The 21968-nt window shown below is 34.5% G+C and overlaps 1 protein-coding gene across 14 annotated transcripts in view; it reads right to left on the bottom strand.

The window, feature by feature from the left end:
* The window catches only part of LOC109699307 (eukaryotic translation initiation factor 2 subunit 3), an 81419-nt gene extending 63157 nt beyond the window's left edge, over positions 1–18262 (bottom strand). For 11 of the 14 annotated variants that reach the window (XR_012444525.1, XR_012444523.1, XR_012444527.1 and 8 more), the window contains exons 1-11: positions 17553–17769; positions 16679–16742; positions 15765–15838; positions 14987–15114; positions 14775–14896; positions 10823–10917; positions 7762–7920; positions 5822–5956; positions 5174–5268; positions 4696–4840; positions 1994–2163 (exon numbers count right to left, since the gene is read on the bottom strand). Coding sequence is in view for 4 of the 14 variants with exons in the window: in XM_074063483.1 (XP_073919584.1) it covers positions 1994–2163; positions 4696–4840; positions 5174–5268; positions 5822–5956; positions 7762–7920; positions 10823–10917; positions 14775–14896; positions 14987–15114; positions 15765–15780 (1065 nt within the window). In the remaining 10 variants the exon portion in view is untranslated. Of the gene's footprint in view, positions 1–1993; positions 2164–4695; positions 4841–5173; positions 5269–5821; positions 5957–7761; positions 7921–10822; positions 10918–14774; positions 14897–14986; positions 15115–15764; positions 15839–16678; positions 16743–17552; positions 17774–18019; positions 18099–18230 lie in introns of those variants that run through there. The other 3 variants (XM_074063481.1, XM_074063479.1, XM_074063482.1) reach the window with 3 other exon arrangements.
* Between the last annotated feature and the right edge of the window lie 3706 nt (positions 18263–21968).

Consider the following 21968-nt stretch of genomic DNA (forward strand, 5'->3'; position numbering starts at 1 on the left):
AAGCAAATCCCAAAACAAATAGAAGAAGAGAAATAATAAAAATAAGAGCTGAAATTAATGAAATAGAAACCAAAAAAAACCATACAAAGAATGAATGAAACAAAAGTTGGTTCTTTGAAAAAATAAACAAGATTGATAGACCCCTGGGAAACCTGACTAAAATGAGGTTAGAAAAAATCCAAATTAGTAGAATCAGGAATGCAAAAGGGGAGATAACAAGAAACACCATGGAAGTCCAGGAAATCATCAGAGACTACTTTGAGAACCTATATTCAAATAAATTTGAAAATTTTAAAGAAATGGACAGATTTCTAGATACATACGATCATCCAAAACTGAACCAAGAGGAAATTAAACACCTGAACAGACATATAACAAAAAATGAAATTGAAGCAGCAATCAAGAGTCTCCCCAAAAAGAAAAGTCCAAGACCTGATGGATTCTCTGCTGAATTTTATCAGACCGTTAAAGAAGAACTGATACCAACCCTCCTTAAACTGTTCCACGAAATAGAAAGGGAAGGAAAACTGCCAAACACATTTTATGAAGCCAGTATTACACTTATCCCAAAACCAGGCAAAGACACCTCCAGAAAGGAGAACTATAGGCCAATCTCCTTAATGAACACTGACGCCAAAATCCTCAACAAAATAATGGCAAACCGAATTCAACAACACATCAAAAAGATTATTTACCACTACCAAGTAGGCTTCATCCCAGGGATGCAGGGGTGGTTCAACACACGAAATTTAATAAATGTAACAAACCACATTAACAGAAGCAAAGACAAAAACCACTTGATCATCTCAATAGATGCAGAAAAAGCCTTTGATAAGATCCAACACCATTTCATGATAAAAGCTCTAAGAAAACTAGGAACAGAAGGAAATACCTCAACATTATAAAAGCCATATGACAAACCTACAGCCAGCATTATACTTAACGGAGAAAAACTGAAACCATTCTCTCTAAAATCAGGAACCAGACAAGGATGCCCACTATCTCCACTCCTATTCAACATAATACTGGAATTCCTAGCCAGAGCAATTAGGCAAAAAGAAGGAATAAAAGGAATACAAATAGAAGGAATACTACTCAGAAGCTTCTAGACATCATCTATAGCAAGGTAGCAGGATATAAAATGAACACAGAAAAATCATTAGCATTTCTATACACTAACAATGAGCAAACTGAAAAAGAATGTATGAAACCAATTCCATTTACATTAGCCTCAAAAAAAATCAAATACCTAGGTGTAAACCTAACAAAAGATGTGAAAGACCTCTACAAGGAAAACTATACACTTCTGAAGAAAGAGATGGAGGAAGACTATAGAAAGTGGAGAGATCTCCCATGCTCATGGATTGGTAGAAACAACATAGTCAAAATGTTGACACTCCCAAAGTAATCTACATGTTTAATGCAATTCCCATCAAAATTCCAATGACATTCATTAAAGAGATCAAAAAATCTACTGTGAAATTTATATGGAAACACAGGAAGCCACGAATAGCCAAGGCAATACCTGACTTCAAACTATATTACAAAGCAATAACAATAAAAACAGCATGGTACTGGCACAAAAACAGAGTCACACCAGAGAATGAATGACACTACAGAATTTATTACTGATATTTACTGATCCTCAAGATTACAGTATCTTAGAGAACTTTTAGTCAAAACCAAGATAACCCACTTCACTTGTACAGTTTAAAAAATCTGATAACCATAACTACATTAACATACAGAAATGTAAAGGGGTTTGATAATTTCCCATCTCTCACACTACATCTTAGGAAAAAATATACACATGCCATTCATACTTCTTTTTAAAACATTTATATTTAATTATGGCTGGTTGCCTTATAGAAATTTTTTTATTCAATTTCCTTTAATTGAATTTTCCACTTTAACTATAAAAAAAGAATGAAATACAAAACTGGTTACATCATGGAACAATACTGTTTGTGGTTTTGAAATAGGAAGTTCTTACCTTTGCAGCTTTTTTGTCTCCTTCTGTACGTACACCTAGGAGCCGTCTAAGTAGGAAGAAGGAAATTTCCAATTCGGTAAATATTTCAGGTAACGCTCCAACTGTACCCAGAACTTGTCCAACCATTCTGTCAGCTCGGCATAATGTTGGGTCAATTTTTGTCCCAACTCCTGATATGAAATATAAGACATACATATTCCTACATTTTATACATTAAAATGCATGAAAAGATAAACGTTTTAGTCAAATCAGGACAGCCTGAGCTACCGCCCAAGCAAGTTCTACCTTCTCAAAAGTCTGAAAATTAACCAAAGGCTTAAAGTGATGTGAGAAAAGTGCTCATTTTAGGAAAATGTCTTAATCTTAGTATCAACAATGAGGTCTATGACAGTTTTCACTTGAACTAGTCCGAGAACTGTCCGTGAGATCAATGTCATCACTAAAAACTGAACATACATTTTTTTGTGATGAAAACCAGCAGACTTGAGAGCAACTGAAGGAAGTTATTTCTAGAAATCATTTAAAGCTTCATTCCCAGGTTCCCACTTTCAAGGCTAACTATATGCTTTTTCAAGTATGTCTGAAAGATCTTTTTTGAAGGTGAATTCATGCAAATAACTGAAAGTAGTAAGAATAAAACTAGAGAATGAGTGTTGAGACAATACAATAATCAAAAAGGAATTAACTTTCAAATAAGATGTCAATGGGAACTGACATACTCGTGCAAATGTTGAAGACTATGTGAGTGTGCAAGGAGAGAAGGCCTGAAATTCTCCTAACGTTAACATTATGACAAGCTAAAAATAAACGCTAAGACAAACGTGAACTGCCTGGATGGGTACTGAAAACACACCACGACATTCAGCCAGGAATGAGACTCATTAGCTCTAGATATTAAGAAAACTCTCTTAATCCTAGCTTGAAGATTAACCCAACCAAGAATATACAGTGACCAACATGAAAACAATACAGATGTCAGTTCAAAAATGTCACTAACCAACTACCAGAGGGACACAGTAACTCCTCAGGAGTAGAGAGAACCTGTAATTAGTCATTATGCTACATTACTTAAAATGTTGTCAACAGAAAATAATGAAACATGCAAGGGAGAAATATAGTCCATGTTATCAAATCAAAGCAATTTTAAAAATAACCATCCCTGAAAAACTAGATCTAGAATTACCAAAGACCAACTCAATATATTTTAAATGTACTCAAAGGACTCAAAAAAAAACCTCACATTTGAACTGAAGCAAAGTATGACAATGATGTCTCACCAAACAGTGAACATTAAGAAACAGAAAGTACAAGAAAAACCAGGCATTCCAGAGTTGAAGTATGTAATATCTCAGATAAAAAATGTGCCAGAGTTATTCAACAGCAGGAGGAAGAATAATCAGCAAATCTGAAGAAAACAGTGAGATTATGTAGTATGAGTAACAAAAAGAAAAAGAGAATGATCAGAGCTTCAGAGATCTACAGGACACTACCAAATACATCAATACAAGTAAAATAAGTCTTAGAGAAAATGGCCCCAAACACAGTCCCAAAATTATTTATTTATCGTTGGGGGAAGTAGAACTGGGAGTTAAATTCAGACCTCAAACTTGCAAGCATTCTACCAATGGAGCCCTTTTTGCTTTAGCTATTTTTCATGTAGAGTCTACCACATTTGTACAGGGCTGGCCTAGGCCATGGTGATCCAACTTTCAGTCCCCTATGTAGTTAGAACCACAGACAGACCCCACTTCACTGCTTTGTGGACTGATATGGGGTCTTGCTGACTTTTAGCCTAAGCTGGCTTTGAACTACAATCTTCCCAATCTCTGCCTCTCCACAAGCTGGGATTTCAGATGGGAGTCACCAAATCCAGCCCTGATTTGATTTAAAAAAGAAAAAGAAGGGATGGTGATTTGTGGGTGGGGTAGGGGGATAGAAAACAACACAAGCTACACATTCAAAAAGCTCAGCAAACTCTAAGTAGGATAGACACAAAGAAATCTACAGAAATATATCATAATCAAATTGTTGTCTCACGGACAAGGTAGATTTTAATAAGATTAACAAATTTCTCACAAGAAAACACAGAACCCAGAATGCCTCCATGAGATGATATTTTTAAGGTAATCAAAGAAATATATAAATACAACACCCAACACCATAAACAAACTTGTTTTAATCCAACATTTTCTTCTTTAATTCAAAGGTAAAAATCAATAAAAACTCACAAAATCTTGCCATTCCTGTACAGTGTCATGCACTGAATAGAAAAAGACTAAAAACTCCACAAATTACTTCAGCAATACCAACAGAAATTATTTGTACTGTCAGCTTCAATATAAATATATCTCATTTAGCTATTTTTGAGAAACTGCAAAAATGTACATCATATTACAATGTGTACAACAAACTGATCAACTAAAATCTACAGATTACAGTGACATATTTTAAATGCTAAATCACATACTAGATTATTGCTTAAAAGTTATACATAAAACCAAAATGCATTCTTTTTTTATGAATGCATTTTCTTAGGAACATAATCATCATATAATGTAAAATCAACAACTCAAGAACATGTATATACGCCTACTCCACTTTTTCATATTGAATTAAAATATCGAATTATAAATAACTCAGTTGCCAGAAAAGATAACATAAAACCAGTAATAAAAGTTTATGGATAAGAGTAAAATTTTTACCAATAAGACCCCCTGGAGCAGCATACTGAAGATCATTGTGTTCTGCAAAAAGTGATACAATTTTGGAGAAAATTGGTTTACACATCAGTTTTCCTTCACTATCTTTGGAAACAATGCCAGGTCTGACTTCTACCTCCTGTCCAACCTGCAACATAAAAAAAACACCTCACATTTGTGGGATCCCAATGACTATTTAAATCTAAACAGTCTTAACGAGGTAGAGTACTAAACTGAAAAAAGCACTTTTATTTGCAGTCTCAAACACTATTGGGCAAGAGTAAAAATAAGAACAGATTTTTAAGTTACAACTCCCAAATTTAAATATTTACCTATAAGAAACCTACCAAACAAAAGACATATTCCATTTAAAAGACAACAGAAAGCAAGGTACTTTCCTTAAGAAAGTGACTTTTTAGATTTCATTGTATCACAACTTTTTGGAAGGTTAAGAAGAAAAAGAGTTTAGAATACAGTTTACCTTCAATACTCCTTTTAAAATACTACCTCCAGCAACACCCCCTTTAAGGTCATCAACCTCACAGCCAGGCTTATTAACATCAAAAGACCTAATAACTGGGTAAAAGAGAAAGATCATTTCCTGAACAAAATATAGTAAGCATGCCTTATTTTATAAATTTATTAAAAGTGTAGTCAAAATAATAAGCAAAAAAAATTAACTTTAAATTCCCCCCACATTCTACAGTTCAGTTGATGAGAAGCTATATCACTCCATTATTGTCAGCTGTGTTTAAATCATTATGTGATTGCTGAGTATTTCGTTGTCCTGAACTTGTGAAAGTATGCCTCCCTAAATGCAAGCCATGCCTAAAAAAGCAAGAAACAGTTAATGTCCTTAACTAAAGCGATAAAATGAAAATGTGAAATCTATTGAAAGATGACAGTTCTCTGGAGGAAGTCGAGCAGCATTTGATATAAATGAATCAGCCGCTGCAGAAAAGTAATGAACTCTATGCATCCTGAGAATACAAGGTTTCTTCCTCAGAGTGGTCTCCTTTGTAACAATATACCAGTAAAAACCAAGCATATGCAATAAACAACTTTAGAAAGAATCAACAACATTGAAAGTTGAAGTCAACAGCTAAAGGGCAAGATGTTAAGTCCTTACCAATAAGCCGGGGTTCTGAGGTGAAGTCTCTAGGAGGTACTGGAATTTTCTTTACTATATACTCACAGACAACTTCAATATTATATTTCAGCTGAGCAGAAATTGGAATAATAGGAGCTCCCTCAGCTACTGTACCTATATGATAAAAGTTAAAATGGATCAATATGTCAGTTTAACAAATTATTTTTCATATCTGCTATAAAAAACAGCTGTTAAACTTTATACAACAGCTACCTAAACATTCCCACATGTTAACAGAATTATTCTGTTTAAAAAAATTCACAATACTCTTTTTCCATCTAAAAATGAATTCTATTTAAGAGAAAAGTTGTTTTCAGTATGTATAAAAAGCCAATAAAAGTGAATAAAATAATATACATGTAGCCACTATCAGCAGAGAAACTTTGCTAATTAAAAAATTCTCTGTAACATCACATAAGATAAAATGTGGAGGTAGGGTATATAAGGATGTGTACTTAAAGTTTTTGAAAGATGGGGGGGTGAGAGGTAAAGGGGTAAGGAAGAGTAATGGACCAAAGTATACTCACAATAGTCATACACTGAGAAACCTCTTTGAACATCAACTTAAATATTAATAATGAAAAACAGATTTGTAAAATAGGTAAACTGTAAATGGGAAAGGTACTACTAAGAGCAGGGGGTGAATGAAAGAAATTGAGGTGATGGTATATGGTTAATGGACTTCATATACCGTTATGAAACAGAACTAAAAAACCTCTTGCAATTGCTTTTAGTGGGGTGGGAAGGAGCCTGAGGGGGAGAGACAATGGATGCAATGTAATAATGTACAACATAAGTCTAATTCGAATTGTCACTATGAATCCCCCCAAGATGAATATATCCTAACAAAAATTTATTTAAAAAAAAAGAAATTAACAATTGACATTTGAGGGTTGTTGGTTACAGAGGTTAGTCAACACTAATTTAAAAAATTTCCAAATCATTTCATTTATTAAAATATCAAAAAATGTCAAATAACAAAAAATAGCAAATATCAAAAAAAACTGATTTTTTTTTAAAAATAAATTTTTATTTTTAAAAATAAAAAATAAATTTTTTCAATTGGTTTATTAAAGACTGCTGGTGGTCAGATGCCTGTGGCTCATATCTGTAATACTCGTTCCTTGGGAGGCTGACACTGGGAAGAATTCAGTTTGAGGACCGCTGAGGCAAAAAGTTTGTGAGACCCCCTCCCCATCTCCAAAATAACCAGAGCAAAATGGACTAAAGGTGTGGCTCAAGCAGCAAAGCATCTGCTTTGAAAGCATAAAGCCCTTAGTTCAAACCCCAGTCCCACCCCCAAAAAAAAACAGGCAAAATTATTGACAAATGGAATTGACTACACATTGTAAGGTATTAGAAACCTAACTTCTTTTATTTACCCTCTAATAGGCTGAACTCAAAGACAGCATTTCTAACAAGTAAAATAAGAAATCAAATGTCAGAAATATCATGCATCACATCTTCTTCCAAATGAAATAATTATTATTCATAAACATGAAAAAAACCATTATAAGTTCCTCTTCTGGAAATACTCATGAAAAGAAATAATGTTCGAATCAAAAGAAAGCAAACATACATGTTTCAATTTACTATACAATCTGTGGTGGTAATCATTCTAAAATATAACATCATTTATAGCTGAAAGCTACAAAGTATATCAAATCCAGAAACATTTCAAAGTTGCCATACAAAACAAACATGTTAAACAGTATATAGAGAAATAGAACTAAACCATCATAAATTCATTTTAATGACATATTACTTAAGATATCTGGAAAAAATATCTATTGAATGTTTCTCACTTTTCTGGCAGTACTGTTGTTTAAACTAAGGGCTTCACAGTTGCTAAACAGATGATCTCCTGTTTCAGCCACACCTTGAGCCCCAAAAATTTCTTAAATATTATGGCTTCTTACCTTGTACAAATGCAAGGATTTGCTCATACTGTTCTTTTGCCTGACTTTCTTTTACCAAATCAATTTTATTCTGCAGAATCAAAATGTGTTTTAGCTTCATAATTTCTATGGCAGCCAGGTGTTCAGAAGTCTGAGGCTGAGGACAAGATTCATTACCAGCTAAATTGATAAAAAAACAAAAATTAAAAAAAAAACAGCAGCAGTTAATAAAAATGAGTTGGCACCTAATGAGAACTTTAGCTGTACCATCAAAGGCTAATTCATAGACAGCACACTTACGTGTTTTTGTGTGCTCCTTTTTATAAACATTGCCTGATTTTCTTTGATCCTTTGGTTTTCTTTGATCCCTCTTATGTCTTTTAACCTCCATCACTAATCCTAAATGCAGTCTTGGGCTCATTAACTTTGGTTTCTTAGAGTATTCTCACAGCTTTGCTCAGGCTTAACATATTCTGTCAGTATTTAGATTTGGGGATTATTCTGGCTCATTCTAGCCAGGAACATCCAACTGTTCTTGGTCCATAAGTTACTTAATAAAGTAACTTAAGTGATTTATTAAGTGATTATTTTCCACAGTTAATTACCAAGGAGGTTCTCCATTATTACCATCTTCTTGGAAATTTCTCATTTTAAGTGAGCCCTTGAGGGCTTCAAACCAAAACAATATTAATACAAACGATGGGATTTCCTTTTTTTAAATTAGGTTACAAGACTCTGGCTTTTGATTGCCTCAAAAAAAGCAGCTCACATTATGAAGGCAGCTAAGGGAGAAATTGATATAAGAGAAAGCCAAAGCCCAAGAGAACTTAAAACTAGACTCTGTAGAAAAAGGTAAGTCTTGAGTTAATTGCAACTCTTTCTGGCGTGTTTATTGTACATACAACCTTGAAAAAGACTTGAAGAGCTGTACCAAAACTCATTTACTATAAAACTGAAACTGCAGAAAATCTGTGACTTTCAGCAAAAGTACATTTAAAAGTACTATGTTTTACTATCATTCAAAATAGATGGAGCACTAAAAGTCTTCCATGATAAGCAGACACTAAAACAGTATGTGACCACAAAGCGACCACTACAAAAGATTCTTCAAGGTATTCTGCACACAGAAAGTGAAACGCAACATAACCATGAAAGGACAGGCAGCACCAAACTACAGGAAAAGAAACAGCAACAAAGTATAGAGAGTAAGGTCAACTTAGGTACACACAATCAAACCTTTGAACAACAAAGAAAACTAAATGACAGGAATCACCACATACCTAGCAGTACTAACACTTAATGTTAATGGACTTAATTCCCCCATCAAAAGGCACCACTTGACGAAATGGATTAAAAAGGAAGATCCAACAATTTGTTGCTTACAGGAGACCCATCTCACCAACAGATGTAAGCACAGGCTTAAGATGAAAGGCTGGAAGAAGACTTACCAAGCCCATAGCCCCTGAAAAAAGGCAGGAGTAGCAATACTTATCTCTGACAAAGTAGACTTCAAACCTACATTGATCAAATTGACATAAAGAAGGACATTCCATACTAATAAAAGAGGAAACAGACCAAAAGGAAATAATAATTATCAACCTATATGCACCCAGTATCAACGCACCCAATTTCATCAAACATACCCTGAAGGACCTAAAAGCATATTAACTCCAACACAGTGGTTGTGGGAGACTTTAACACCCCATTATCATTAGTAGATAGGTCATCCAAACAAAAAGATCAATAAAGAAATCCAGGATCTAAAATGTACAATAGATCAAATGGGCCTACTTGTCTACAGAACATTTCATCCAACTTCTACACAATATACATTCTTCTCAGCAGCACATTGAACCTTCTCCAAAATAGATCATATCCTAGGGCACAAAGCAAGCCTCAGCAAATATAAGAAAATAGAAATTATACCATACATAAAACAATGCAGTAAAAGTAGAACTCAACAACAAAAGTAAAGACAAAAAACATGCAAACATCTGGAAACTAAATAACTCACTACTTAATGAAGAATGGATCATCGATGACCATGTTTGGCTTTACGCTCCAAAGATTATCTTCTCCAATTTCTAATGTTCAATATGCCTGGTACTGTACTTATGTGCCATGTTTCTAAAAAAGTATACTCTTGGCAAATTAATCATTTGCCTTTCTCCACCCCAAAAAGGGTTGGCCTTTGCCTTATGCTTCTTAAAGATAACCATGTCCGTCCTTGATAGAGGTATACTAACTTAGGCCTGGGGTTCACTGTCAAATCAGGTACAGGCTGGTCATGCCAGAAAGACCAACCATGGGATTTACTGTGAAGACTTGCAATTATGAAGTTATCAATTAGATAGTCAACCAATGGGCCTATCAAATGGGAATTTCACTAAAAATTCTATTCAGATCATCTATTCTTCTTGGCAATTATTCATATGTACTGTCACACAATGCTAAAAAGGTAATCTCTGCCTCCACAAAAAGAAAGCTACACAAGCCTCACATGTGTAACACTCCCAGATACTACCTAAGCATTTATTTTTTCTGTGAATTGATCTTAATCTGAATTCATTCCCTGTCATAAACCACAACTGTGAGTACAGTATCCTTTAGTGTTTTCTATGCACTTCTAATTTATCATTGACAGTTTACACAGGGACATGCATTCTTCCCAAGATTCAAACAGATCCTGATTTTACATTCACAGATGAAGAATGGGATATAATAAATAAAGGCATATGTCAATACTGTGATAGAATGCACAGCCACTGAAGAAATATACCTTTTTTTACAAAAATTTCTAAATAAAACAATGTATATAACCTCATATGAACAAGTGAAGAAATATATGCCATAAACCTTAGAAAACTTTTATTTCTTGCATGCTACCATACAAATTCTGATGAGAGTTCACCTTGCCTAGTATTTTATAACCCTGACTGGCATGAATATTGTTGTGGTAAATTCTTAGAAAATTTCTAATTTATGTAATCCTAGGGTCCTTAAAGGTCTAGGTTCACTTTTAAAAATTACATCTTAAGACTGGGATATACATTGATTTGTCAAAAAGAACTAATGCTTTTACCTATCAAAAGAAGAGCAGCATCCATAACTGCTGCACCATTCAGCATAGTAGCCATCAAAATATCATGGCCAGGACAGTCCACAAAGGAAACATGTCTAAAAATGAAGAAAACTAATCAATACTTTCACAAATCAAAGACCTTTATATTTACATCACTCTGAAAGTAACTTGAACAGTGACAAAAAACTTGATATATTTAGAAATTTTAAAATGAGATTACTAGTTAAACTAAATGACAATCATTAAAACCCAGATTAAAATTTAGTTATCTGCAGATGTTTTCCAAATAAATAAGAACATTTGCCAAATTCAAAGTGGTTATCCTTTACAGAACATACTGGGAGTAACACTTATTTAAGAGATAAATCTAAATAACTGTAAGAATTATGTGTATTTTATTAACCGATTTTCTGATTAGCTGTTTCGGGAAAAAAAAAATGTTGAAAATGGTCAATTTTCTGTTTATTCCAGTCCCTAATTAGCAGTGTGATTTACAAGTATTTCTTGAAGATGACAACTTTGTTTTGATCTTTCATGAAAACATACCAATTTTTTTCTTTTTGAGTCACCCATTAGAGTAATATCAGAACACTACAGTTCCTTCTAAGTTACATCTAATCCAAAAGTTAATCTTCAAATGTATGTATATTTTGAACATTAACCGTCACTCATTGGTATTCATGAAGGATTGTTTCCAGAACCCAAACTCCTCTGAAATATAATAACTGAAGATACTCAAGTACCTTATCTAAAATGGAATAATATCTCTATATAAACTATACAACCCTCCCACATACATTACTCTACCACCTATAATACAACATGTTATGTAAATAATTTTTATTCTGTGTTGTTTAAAGAATAAAAACAAGTATACATACATTTTCATTTTTTTTCCTTCAAATTTTTTGATGTGAGGTTGGCTAACCTAAGTTTGAACTTGGAACAAAGTTCATTATGCTCAAAATCTGAGCAAACAGTTATAAATGAGTATGTCTGAGTATAATACATGAGGTTTAAAATTACTTTTTTCTTTTGCCTATAGGCATTTAACTAATCCAGCAACATTTCTGAAAAGTCTATCCTTCTCCACTGAATTGCTTTTGTATCTTTGTTGAAGATCAATTAATCATACTTGTGGTTTCTCTATGGGCTCTATATTCTCCATTAAGTCCTTCCTTTACAAAGTATTAGTTTTGTGCAAGTTATGTAAATTACATCATGTAGATCAAGTCCACCTATTTTTTATTATAACTGACTTAGCTATTCTAGTTTATATCTCACATTTCAAATAAATTTTACAGTAATCTTACTAAAACAACAAAACACTTAATGGAATCTGATAAGAATCATACTAACTACATGAAAAATTGACCATTAGCATCTTTAGTCCAGTTCAGTTACCAAATTCATGACTACAGTGCGTCTATTTCAATCTTCTTTTGACTTCTGGAATTAATTTTCACAATATGACTTCTCTGTATTCTATACATGCTTTAATATTTTTGGGTTTTCTTTTAAAAAACTGCATACTTAATTTTCATGTCCATGCATTCATTGCTAATATACAACTATGATCTTGCATCTTATAATATTCTGAAATCTAAGTTTTTCTTTGTATATACTCTCCAAATTTCTACATAAACATGTCATTGCCAAACAAAATTCTTCTCTTTAATCTGTCTTGTATTTCCTTTTTGTGCTGTAAGACATAGTACCTTTTCTTATCACATATAAAAACAATGCAAGCAGTTATCCTTGCTTCGTTTCCAGTTTAGGGAAAATATTCAGTATTTCACTATTAATGTTAACTGCAGTTTTCCTGTACAGGTTTTTTATAAAGATGAAGAAATTCCTCTTTATTCCCAGTTACCAGAATTTGATGACTATTCAATAAACAGTTCAATAATTTATGTGAAGATGTTTTTATAGTGTATTTATGTGGTATATTAATACTGAATGATTCCAAATTCTAATCAGCCTTGCATCCTTGGAACAACCACTTGGTTGGCATATTTAATCACTGTATATATTACTGGATCATATATGCTAATATGTAAAAAATTCTTTGTCTACCTGCATAACACATTGATCTCTCTCTACTTTTCTTTCCATTTTAGTCCGGCTTTGATAGAAGATATTCAAGAAAAACTGGTAAGTGTTCCCTCCTTCTTCTATGTAGAGTATGTGTTCTCTTACTTAATGCTTAGTAGAAGTATCCAATAAAACCATTTAGGCTCAGAGCTCACTTAAAGACCTTTAAAAAAAACAAACTATTTCTTTCATAGTAGGTAAGATCTGATAATGTTAATATTTGGAGAACTCAATCCAATTATTTAACTAATTAATTGTCCAGATTTGTTCACAAATCTATTTTTCCTTTTAATTATTAACTATTGTTTCATTCTTTACAACAGCAATTTGGCTTCTTTTTCCTATCAGTCTGCTAGAGAAAAATAACTTTCAGTTTCACTGATTTCCTCCACTGTATTGTTGTGTTCAATTTCATTAGTTTCTTAATATTTATTCTGTCTTTTTTTGTTTTAGGTTCATCTAGTTGTCCTTTTTCTAATATCTTAAGTTGGGAATTAAAGCTTTTACATTTACCATTCAAAATAAGCTTTTAAATTTCCTTCTAAGTATGCTTAGCTATATCCCATAAATTTTGACTTGTTGTTTTGTTTTTCATTCAGTTGAACATCACTGGCTATTAGGAAACTATAAACAAACTGACAGTGAAGCAAGAAACAATGATACCAGGAAGAGGGGAGAAGGAAGGTAAATATGATCAGAGTATAAGATATACACAAAAATGCCACAGTAAAACCAAAGACTTTGTACAATTAATACATGCTTTAAAAAAAAAAGATAACTAAGAGATGGGTTTGGTGGGGCACACATGTAATACCAGCACAAAGGAGACTGAGGCAGGACAATTAATAGAGGCCTGCCTGAGGTACATACAGATACTCTATCTCAAGAAAACAAAAACACAAAGATTGACAGTGAGATTACTGCAACACATAAAAGAAGAGCTAAAATTATGATAGTTTCAATCTGAAATGTTTGTAACAATGAAAAACTGAATCTCTCATTCATACATTTTTGACAGACATAGCAACTCTACAAAAGTAGTTTGGCATGTTTTATTTAAAAAACAAGAACAAAAAACCTAAGCATATACTAATTATACAACCAGCAATTATACATCTAATTGCATATCCCTCAGAAATTTGGTATGTCTATGCAGAAACATGTACCCAACTAGTCTTAGCAATTTTTAAATAGCACAAAACTGTAATCAGTCTAAATAATCTACAGTATTCCTTATACAAGCACATGACAGAGAACTATTTAATAACAATAAACTATACAACAGTAACTAGGGTAGAGTGCAAGGACATTATATTAAATGAAAACATAACACTCTTCAGTTGGTAGAGCATGTGCCTAGCATTAGTGATGATACTAACACCTACATTATCACTTGTAGACATTAGTGTTACTGTTATGAAAAATCAGGACAGAATAGGCAATCACAACCCAAAAATAGGAAAACAAACCCAAACATTAAAAAGAACTAATTAAGGATGTGTTTTTCTTCTTCTACAAAAGAAACAAACAACAGAAGTGTGGAAAAAGAAACCATCAGATCTAGCAATTTCAATCATCTTATATATTAATTCTTTAAAAACTTCAATATATGTACTTAAGCTAGATTTTTTAAGTTTGCTTTTCAAATTACATTTATTATAGGCAATAACAACATTTTCTTTTAAAAAGCTATGAAACATCTACTATAAACTGTTACATTGCTTGGACAAATGATATTGTTCAAGGTCTCTTAACCATATTTTGTCAGATGAATCTACATTAATAATCATTTAACAACTCCATTAAATATGTAACAACTTAGAACAAGAAAAAAGTGTATTTGCACAAAAGTAATCACCTGACTAGTCTGAAGTTCCCTTTGGTCCCTGGGATATCTGTAGGAAACTCATCAGGTGTACTACTTCCACAAGACTTATAACATTCTGGCCGAGGACAATTTGAGTCATCAAGTTTATAAATCTGAAAGTTTTAAAGGAAACACTGAAATTATGTGCATTTTCAAGAATTAAAAGTAAAAAATTGTTTGTAGTTCCACAATTCACTGTTTACCTTGGCGTTAGCATATCCAAGCTTAATGGTAATATTTCTTTCTAGCTCATTTTTGAATCTAACAGTGTGAACACCAGAAATAGCTTTTACAACTGTGGATTTCCCATGAGCAACATGACCAATTGTACCTATAAAAAACAAAATAATATGCTCCAATTACAACAAATACTTCAGAATTACAAAAGTTACAGCTCACTGTAAATACATATATCAACCAATACGGATTTTTTGCTTTTCCTCCCACTGAGCATATCTTTTCTTTAAAATCTTGTATGACGCAGGCCAGAAGACAACTTTTCATACCACTGAACGCCTTATTCAAAAATCTAATATAAGCTATTCAACTTGTTAATCTAAATAAATATCAGTTTCAATTAAACTAAGCACTCAGTGAAAGCTTCACAAAATTTTGTAGGCTAAGCAACTTTACAGTAGTTTCAAAGTTGGATGTCATGTATAGCAATACCTGTTACACACACAAAAAACCCTCAAATTCAAGAAACCCAGAAAACAATCTCCAACTAATAATAATGATTTTTAAGAGAGATATATATTCCTGTGACTTTTTATTAACTTCGTGTCTTAATAGGTTCTACTGCTTGTAAAAATACTAATGCAACATTTTCACTCAGTCAAGGTAACTTCTCTCATGAAGCAATGAGAACTGAAATTAAGAAAAATAACTATTCTGGTAGGCCTGATGGCTCATACCTTTACTCCTACAACCCTGGAATTAAAGATTGGAAAGATAGAAGTTTCTAGGCATGGTAGCACATACCTGTCATTCCAGCCATGAGGAAGGCATAAATAGGAGGATCTCAGTTCAGGTTGGCCAAAAATAAAGTCAAAAACCTGTATCAAAATAACCAAGCCAAAAGGGCTAGATCAGGTGGTAAAGTGCTTGCTTCACAAGTTGCAAAGTCCTGAGTCCAACTCCTAGTACTGCCTATATATGTATACATTTATACGTATTTGTATGTATATAAGCACTTATGTTTGTATAGTATATATGCATTACACATATTTATACTTAACAAGAACCTATGTTATCAGCCAGGTGGCAGAGGCGGAAGGAACGTGAGTTCCAAGTCAGCCTGCTACATATGACCCTGTCTCAAAACAACATTTAAAAAATATATATATAAAAAATCTGGGACAAGGTGAGTGTCTCAAGTGTAAAAGTAGATGTCTAGAAAGCATAAGGACCTGGATTCAAACCCTAGCACCATCAAAGGAAAAAAAAAAGGGAAAAGCCTCTTCATCAAGTAAGATTCCCCCAAACATTAGTCTTATATTCTGCTCACCAAGCATTTTGACCTGTTCCTTAAACTCGTTCCTATGCAAATATAACATTGCCTTTTTACACATCTACACACATCTTTTCGCAAGGGGTGGAGGGGTAAAGAGTAATGGTGGCAGTGGAGGACTGCACTAGGACCTCTACCATGCTAGGCAGTCACTCTGTCACTTCACCACTGAGCTACACCCTCAACCCCCATTGTACATACTCCGGAAAACAGAAATGGAGTACATTCTTTCCATTTCCCAAATCTATCTAGGAGTGCTTTTCATTTTTATTTCTTAAATATCTGGATCTTCCTGTAATTCAAAGAAGAGATTAAAATTCCCCAAAGAGCGGTGAAATCAAAATGCCATAATTCTAGTACTCTTTACACAATCAGTTACTCTTACCTATATTGATTGTGGCTTGTCTGCTGATAACTTAGTGTGAAAGTGGGGTCAACTTGGTAACATCCTGCAATGAAATACTTCATTTTAAACAATTTCCCAGGGGACAAATCAGGAGTTCCCTTTGACTTCAGGTTTGCTATGCATAGTTCACCACCATCTATTTCGCTCTGCTGACACGGAGTCTATCCAGTTAAAACAGTGTTTATATTCCAAGCAGAATTTAGTACAGATAAGAACCCTCCTATTACCAAAAAAAATTTTACAACTTTCACTCTATAGGAAACGTAAGTCTGAAATCCTAAACTTTAGAAGCATTAGCTCCAAACTACTGTAGTCAGTTTTCAAACTTTTATAGGAAGTGCAAGACTGTCCCGCGCTGTAGGCTCATGCATGTAATCCCAACTACTCAGGAGGCAGAGATCAAGGGGTATCGAGGACACCAGAGTGGGCAAGTAACTCGTGCGACCCTATCTCAAAAAACCCATCATAAAAAAAGGGCTGGTGGAGTAGATCAAGGTGTAGGCCGAATTCAAAGCACAGTACCGCAAAAAGAAAGGAAAAGATAAAAAAAAAAGGCCGGGTTGGGGGGGGGGAGCAGTGAAGGGGGGGGCAAGGCTGAATACGTTCCCTTCCTAGGCATTCAAGGACTAAAGGCTTAACTGCCTTTAACACGCAGAGGATCTTTAAGAAGCTCTATGACCCAGTATCTGCTCCCAAATTGGCCAAGTGGAGTCCACCGGCTTAGGATGCCTGACTACAAGGCTCCTTCTCACTCGTTATGTTCCGGCAGCCCAGCAATGTCTCTTACCAATGACTTCCCACCCTCTTAGCAGGGAGCACCCTCACGTTACACCCTCCTAAAAAGAAACCTCACCAAGGAAGGGAGATCCTGCCGAGAAAGGTGAGGCTGCCCCAAAGTCACTCCACTCTCGCCCGCCGCCATCTTGCCGGAAAGGAAATTGCTCCGGCCGCCGCCTGACTGAGCGCAGGCCCCCATAGGCGGGGGAAGGAAAAGGTGACGGGAAGGTCAACTATGACTCAGGCCGGCAAAAACGAATGAAAGCTGAAGTTGCCGCCTCACTCCCTGAAGTCTCTCTACATGCCTTTGTACACTGCTTGCAAGAAGTCTTACTAGGAAACATGATACAAAGTTTCAAGATTAATTCGACATAAATATTTTAGATATTTGTACAGGCAACACTAAGAACAGCCCCTTACAGGTCTCTGGTGGGCAGGAGATGCACTTGCACATGCGCCCTAGCTAGGGGAGAAGCTATTTCCTGTAGGAATAGCTGTGGGGTTGGTAAAAGAGATTCCCGGAACCTGGGAATCTTACCTGACCTGGCAAATCAGGCGAAAGTGATGTCCATTTAAAATTTTCATTTTTAGGGCTGGTGGAGGAGTTCACATGGTAGAGCACCTGCATAACAAGCGTGATGACCTAAGTTTAAACGTATACCACAAAAAAGTATATTTTTTTAAAATTTTACTCATTTCTGTTAATTCAATAAGATTGGTTAAGATCCTCTCCCTGCTGTGATGGGGCTCTTACCAAGTTGCATGTTGACCTAGGTCCTAAACCGGCATCAGGGAGTGCGTTCTCGCGCGATTTCGTCAATGGGTGGACTACGCGCTAGAAAAAGTTCTTAGCGATTTTTAAAGTGAGGGACCTTACCCTTTATGACACTACACTGCTGACAAAGGATTTCCTGGCCGCAATCCGGTAGCTTCAAGCCTGTATCCTAGCTACTTAGAAGGCAAAGATGAGGAGGATCACAGTTCTAAGCCAACCCTGGGCGATAGTTCCACAGACCCTATTTTGAAAAAACTCATCACAAAAAAGAAAACTTTATTGGAAAAATTACCAGTAAATGGACATAATCTTGCTCTTTTTAGAGATGAAACCATACCTAAGAGTAACTGTTTTTCTCCAAACATACAGATCCAGTACTATACATTCATTTTTGTATTAAAAATGAATGTTGTAATAGATAGTAACTGACAAGTGTGTCTATGTAATTTTCAAGCATTCATTTTAATAGTCCTAATAAACCAGTCACATAGATTCCCCTTTAATGGACAACTTAGATCCAAGAAACATTAACCTTGCTAATGTCCCTCAGCTAGGAGGCAGTAGAGCTACAATTCCTAACTAGACTGCTTCACTCACTGTGCTTTGGTACTCATTTAACAACTTCATCAAGGCAGTTCAGTCTCTGCTCAATGTTATTAGATCTAAAATTCAGCTAGTACTTCAGCTAGGCTGAAGTCTCCTGTGTGAGACTGTTCTTTAAAATTGTTGATTGATATTTATTGCTACTCAAGTTTTCTAATTATAAATATATGCTTAAAGGAGAAAAATCTGGGAAGTTAGAACAAATAACTGAAGATGAGAATTGACTTCGTTAACATTCCTTAATATCCTGTACTTATAAATGTCTCAATTGCTGTAAAGGATTTAGGTTTGGGACAAACTATTTACCACAAACCCTAGATTCAATGTGCCATCGAATATTTAGCTAAACTACTGGCATCTAAAATTGTGCTTCTAACAATTCCTGAAGATTTTTCAAAATTAACTTTTCATTCCACAAATACTATGTAACACCCTTCACTGCCATACTCTCAGTTGTAGGACACCAAGACTAAGCCCAGCACTGCCGGCTCACACCTGTAATCCTAGCTACTATGGAGGCAGAGATCAGGAGCACAGTGGTTCGAAGCCAACCAGAGCAAATACTTTTTGAGACCCTATCCTGAAAAAACCCTTCACAAAAAAGGGCTGGTGGAGTGGCTCAAGGTGTAGGCCTAGTTCAAACACCAGTATTGCAAAAAAAAAAAAAAAAGACAGACTTCAGATTGTATGTGAGTATATATACACTTTTACATTCTTGTGATTGACTTCCCTCTCATTTTTCCAAAGTAAGATACCTTTAAATTGATTTATTTACTTATTTATTGATGGTACAGGGTTTGAACTCAGGGTTTTCTGCTTATGAAGCAGACACTATTTAAGCTACATCTCCAGTCCATTTTGCTCTGATTATTTTGTAGATGCGGTCTCACAAAGATATTTACTCTGGCTGGCCTCAAATTGTAATCCTACCTATCATGAGGACTAGTAACTAGTCCTCATTGGCATCCATGAGCCAATGGTGTGCCAACATACATTTAACTTTAGAGTTCAAAATTATTATATGTGAATTTCTTTTTACTTTATTCATTTACAAAGAAGTGTTCTCTACACTACTTTAAACTAAATATAGTGACTTAATTATATAGTCATTTTATTATTTTTAGCTTCTAGAATATCAGCATTTCGTAGCCCAGATTGGCCTCAAACTCGTAGTATGAAGCACAAGTGGGTGCCTTCCCAACCCTGATATTTTTTCTACTGGGATTTTGAAGTCAGGACCTGGTTTCCTCAGAACTTGGGATACGTCATTATGTTATTTGTTTGCGATCTTTCTTTTTATGTAGATCCTTATGGAGTTAAGCTTTATCCTTAGCATTGCCTTTGCTTTATCCATACTCTAATAAATCATTTTCATTAGATTCTAGGAACTTTTCATTTCCTCCCCGACTTCTTCAATGACTTACTGGCAATGCAGGGTTAGAGCTCCAAGTTTTTGGTTATTTTCTGTTGTCCCTTTTGCTGCTGAGTTCCACTTTTATTGCCATGATTATCTGATAGGATACAGGGGTTATTTCAAATTTCTTACATTTGATAACATGTGCTTCATGTACTAAAACACTGTATTTTGGACAAAGTTCCATGGGCTACTGAGAACAATGTATATTGTGTCGCTGGTGCGTGAAATATTCAGCACATATTTTATTAGGTCATTTGGTCTATAGCGTTGATTGATTCTGTAATTCTTTTCTATTATTATACTTGCATGAACTATCTTTGTAAGAGTGGACTATTTTGTAACTGTGGACTATGGCAGTCTACCACTATTATTGTGTTAAGTATTACCGATGATTTTATGTCCAGTAGTGTTTCTTTAATAAAATTGGGTGTGCTAATCTTTCGTACATTTAACACTATTGTATTCTCTTGGTAGACTGTTTCCATTGATAATATGAATTGATATTTGTCATTTCTAACTAAATTTCATTTAAAGTCTGCCTTCTAAATATGAGTATAGCTACTTCTACCTGCTGTCATGGTCCATTTGTTTAGAAGACCTTATTTCGATTCTTTCACCATAAGCCAGTATTCTTCATTGTATGTGAGGTATGTTTCCTGAAAACTACAAATGACCTAGTATTGGTTTTCATTAAATGAGCCACTCTTTGTCTTTTTAATATTTGACACCATTAGAATTAATTATTTTGAAAGCTGTATTGTTTCATATTATTTTGTTGCTTTTATCATGCTTACTTCTTTTAAGTAATCTGTTCACCTAATGTGATTTAGTTTATCCTATGTTTTCCTGGTTTCATTTATCTTCCTCGTCTGGGTGTAGGATTCCTTTATAATTATCTTCCACAGTGATGGTATAGGGGTCATGAATTCTTCCAGTTATTTTTTATTTTTTAACAGCACTGGGGTTTGAACTCAGGGCCTCATGCTCTCTAGGCAGGCATTCTTATGACATGAATTACTCTGTCAGCCTGAGTTATTGTTCAATGAAGATAGGGTATCAGTATATCATGAACTATTTGCCTCTGGCTGGCTTCAATCTATGATCATCCTCCTGCTCTCTGCATCCTAACTAACTAGAATTACAGGCATGAGCTACTGGGGCCTGGCTCTTTATTTCTTCTATTGTTAATATTAATGTAAATGATCACAGTTACAAACTTTTACTACTCCTTTTACTGTGCCTCATAGATTGTGTTTTCATTTCCATTTGATTCTGGGAATTTCTACTTCCTACCACCCTGAATTTCTTCTCTGGCCCATGGTTCAGAAAATATATTAGTCAATCTCCAACTGTTCTGTAAATTCTGGTATTTTCCTACTTTCATTCTGTTATGATTTGCCAAGAGGCACGAAAATAATTCTTCATCTTTTTCTTCTTGGCATTTGTTGAAATTTACTTTAAAAAAAAAAGGCTAAAGTCAGTTTTTGAAAATTCCATGGGATACTCAGAAGACTGTACATTCCATGACTACAGAATTCAGTAGATGTTCATTAAGTCCAATTGAATTACAATGTAATTTGAACTATCACTCAACAACAAAAACAACAGCAGAAAACATGAAAATAAGTGGAGGTTGCATAACACACTGCTCAATCTTTGTAAGTCAGAGTAGAAGTAACACAGGCAATCAAAAAGTT

The sequence above is a fragment of the Castor canadensis genome, chromosome X (assembly GCF_047511655.1).
Source record: "Castor canadensis chromosome X, mCasCan1.hap1v2, whole genome shotgun sequence".
NCBI classification, from domain to species: domain Eukaryota; kingdom Metazoa; phylum Chordata; class Mammalia; order Rodentia; family Castoridae; genus Castor; species Castor canadensis.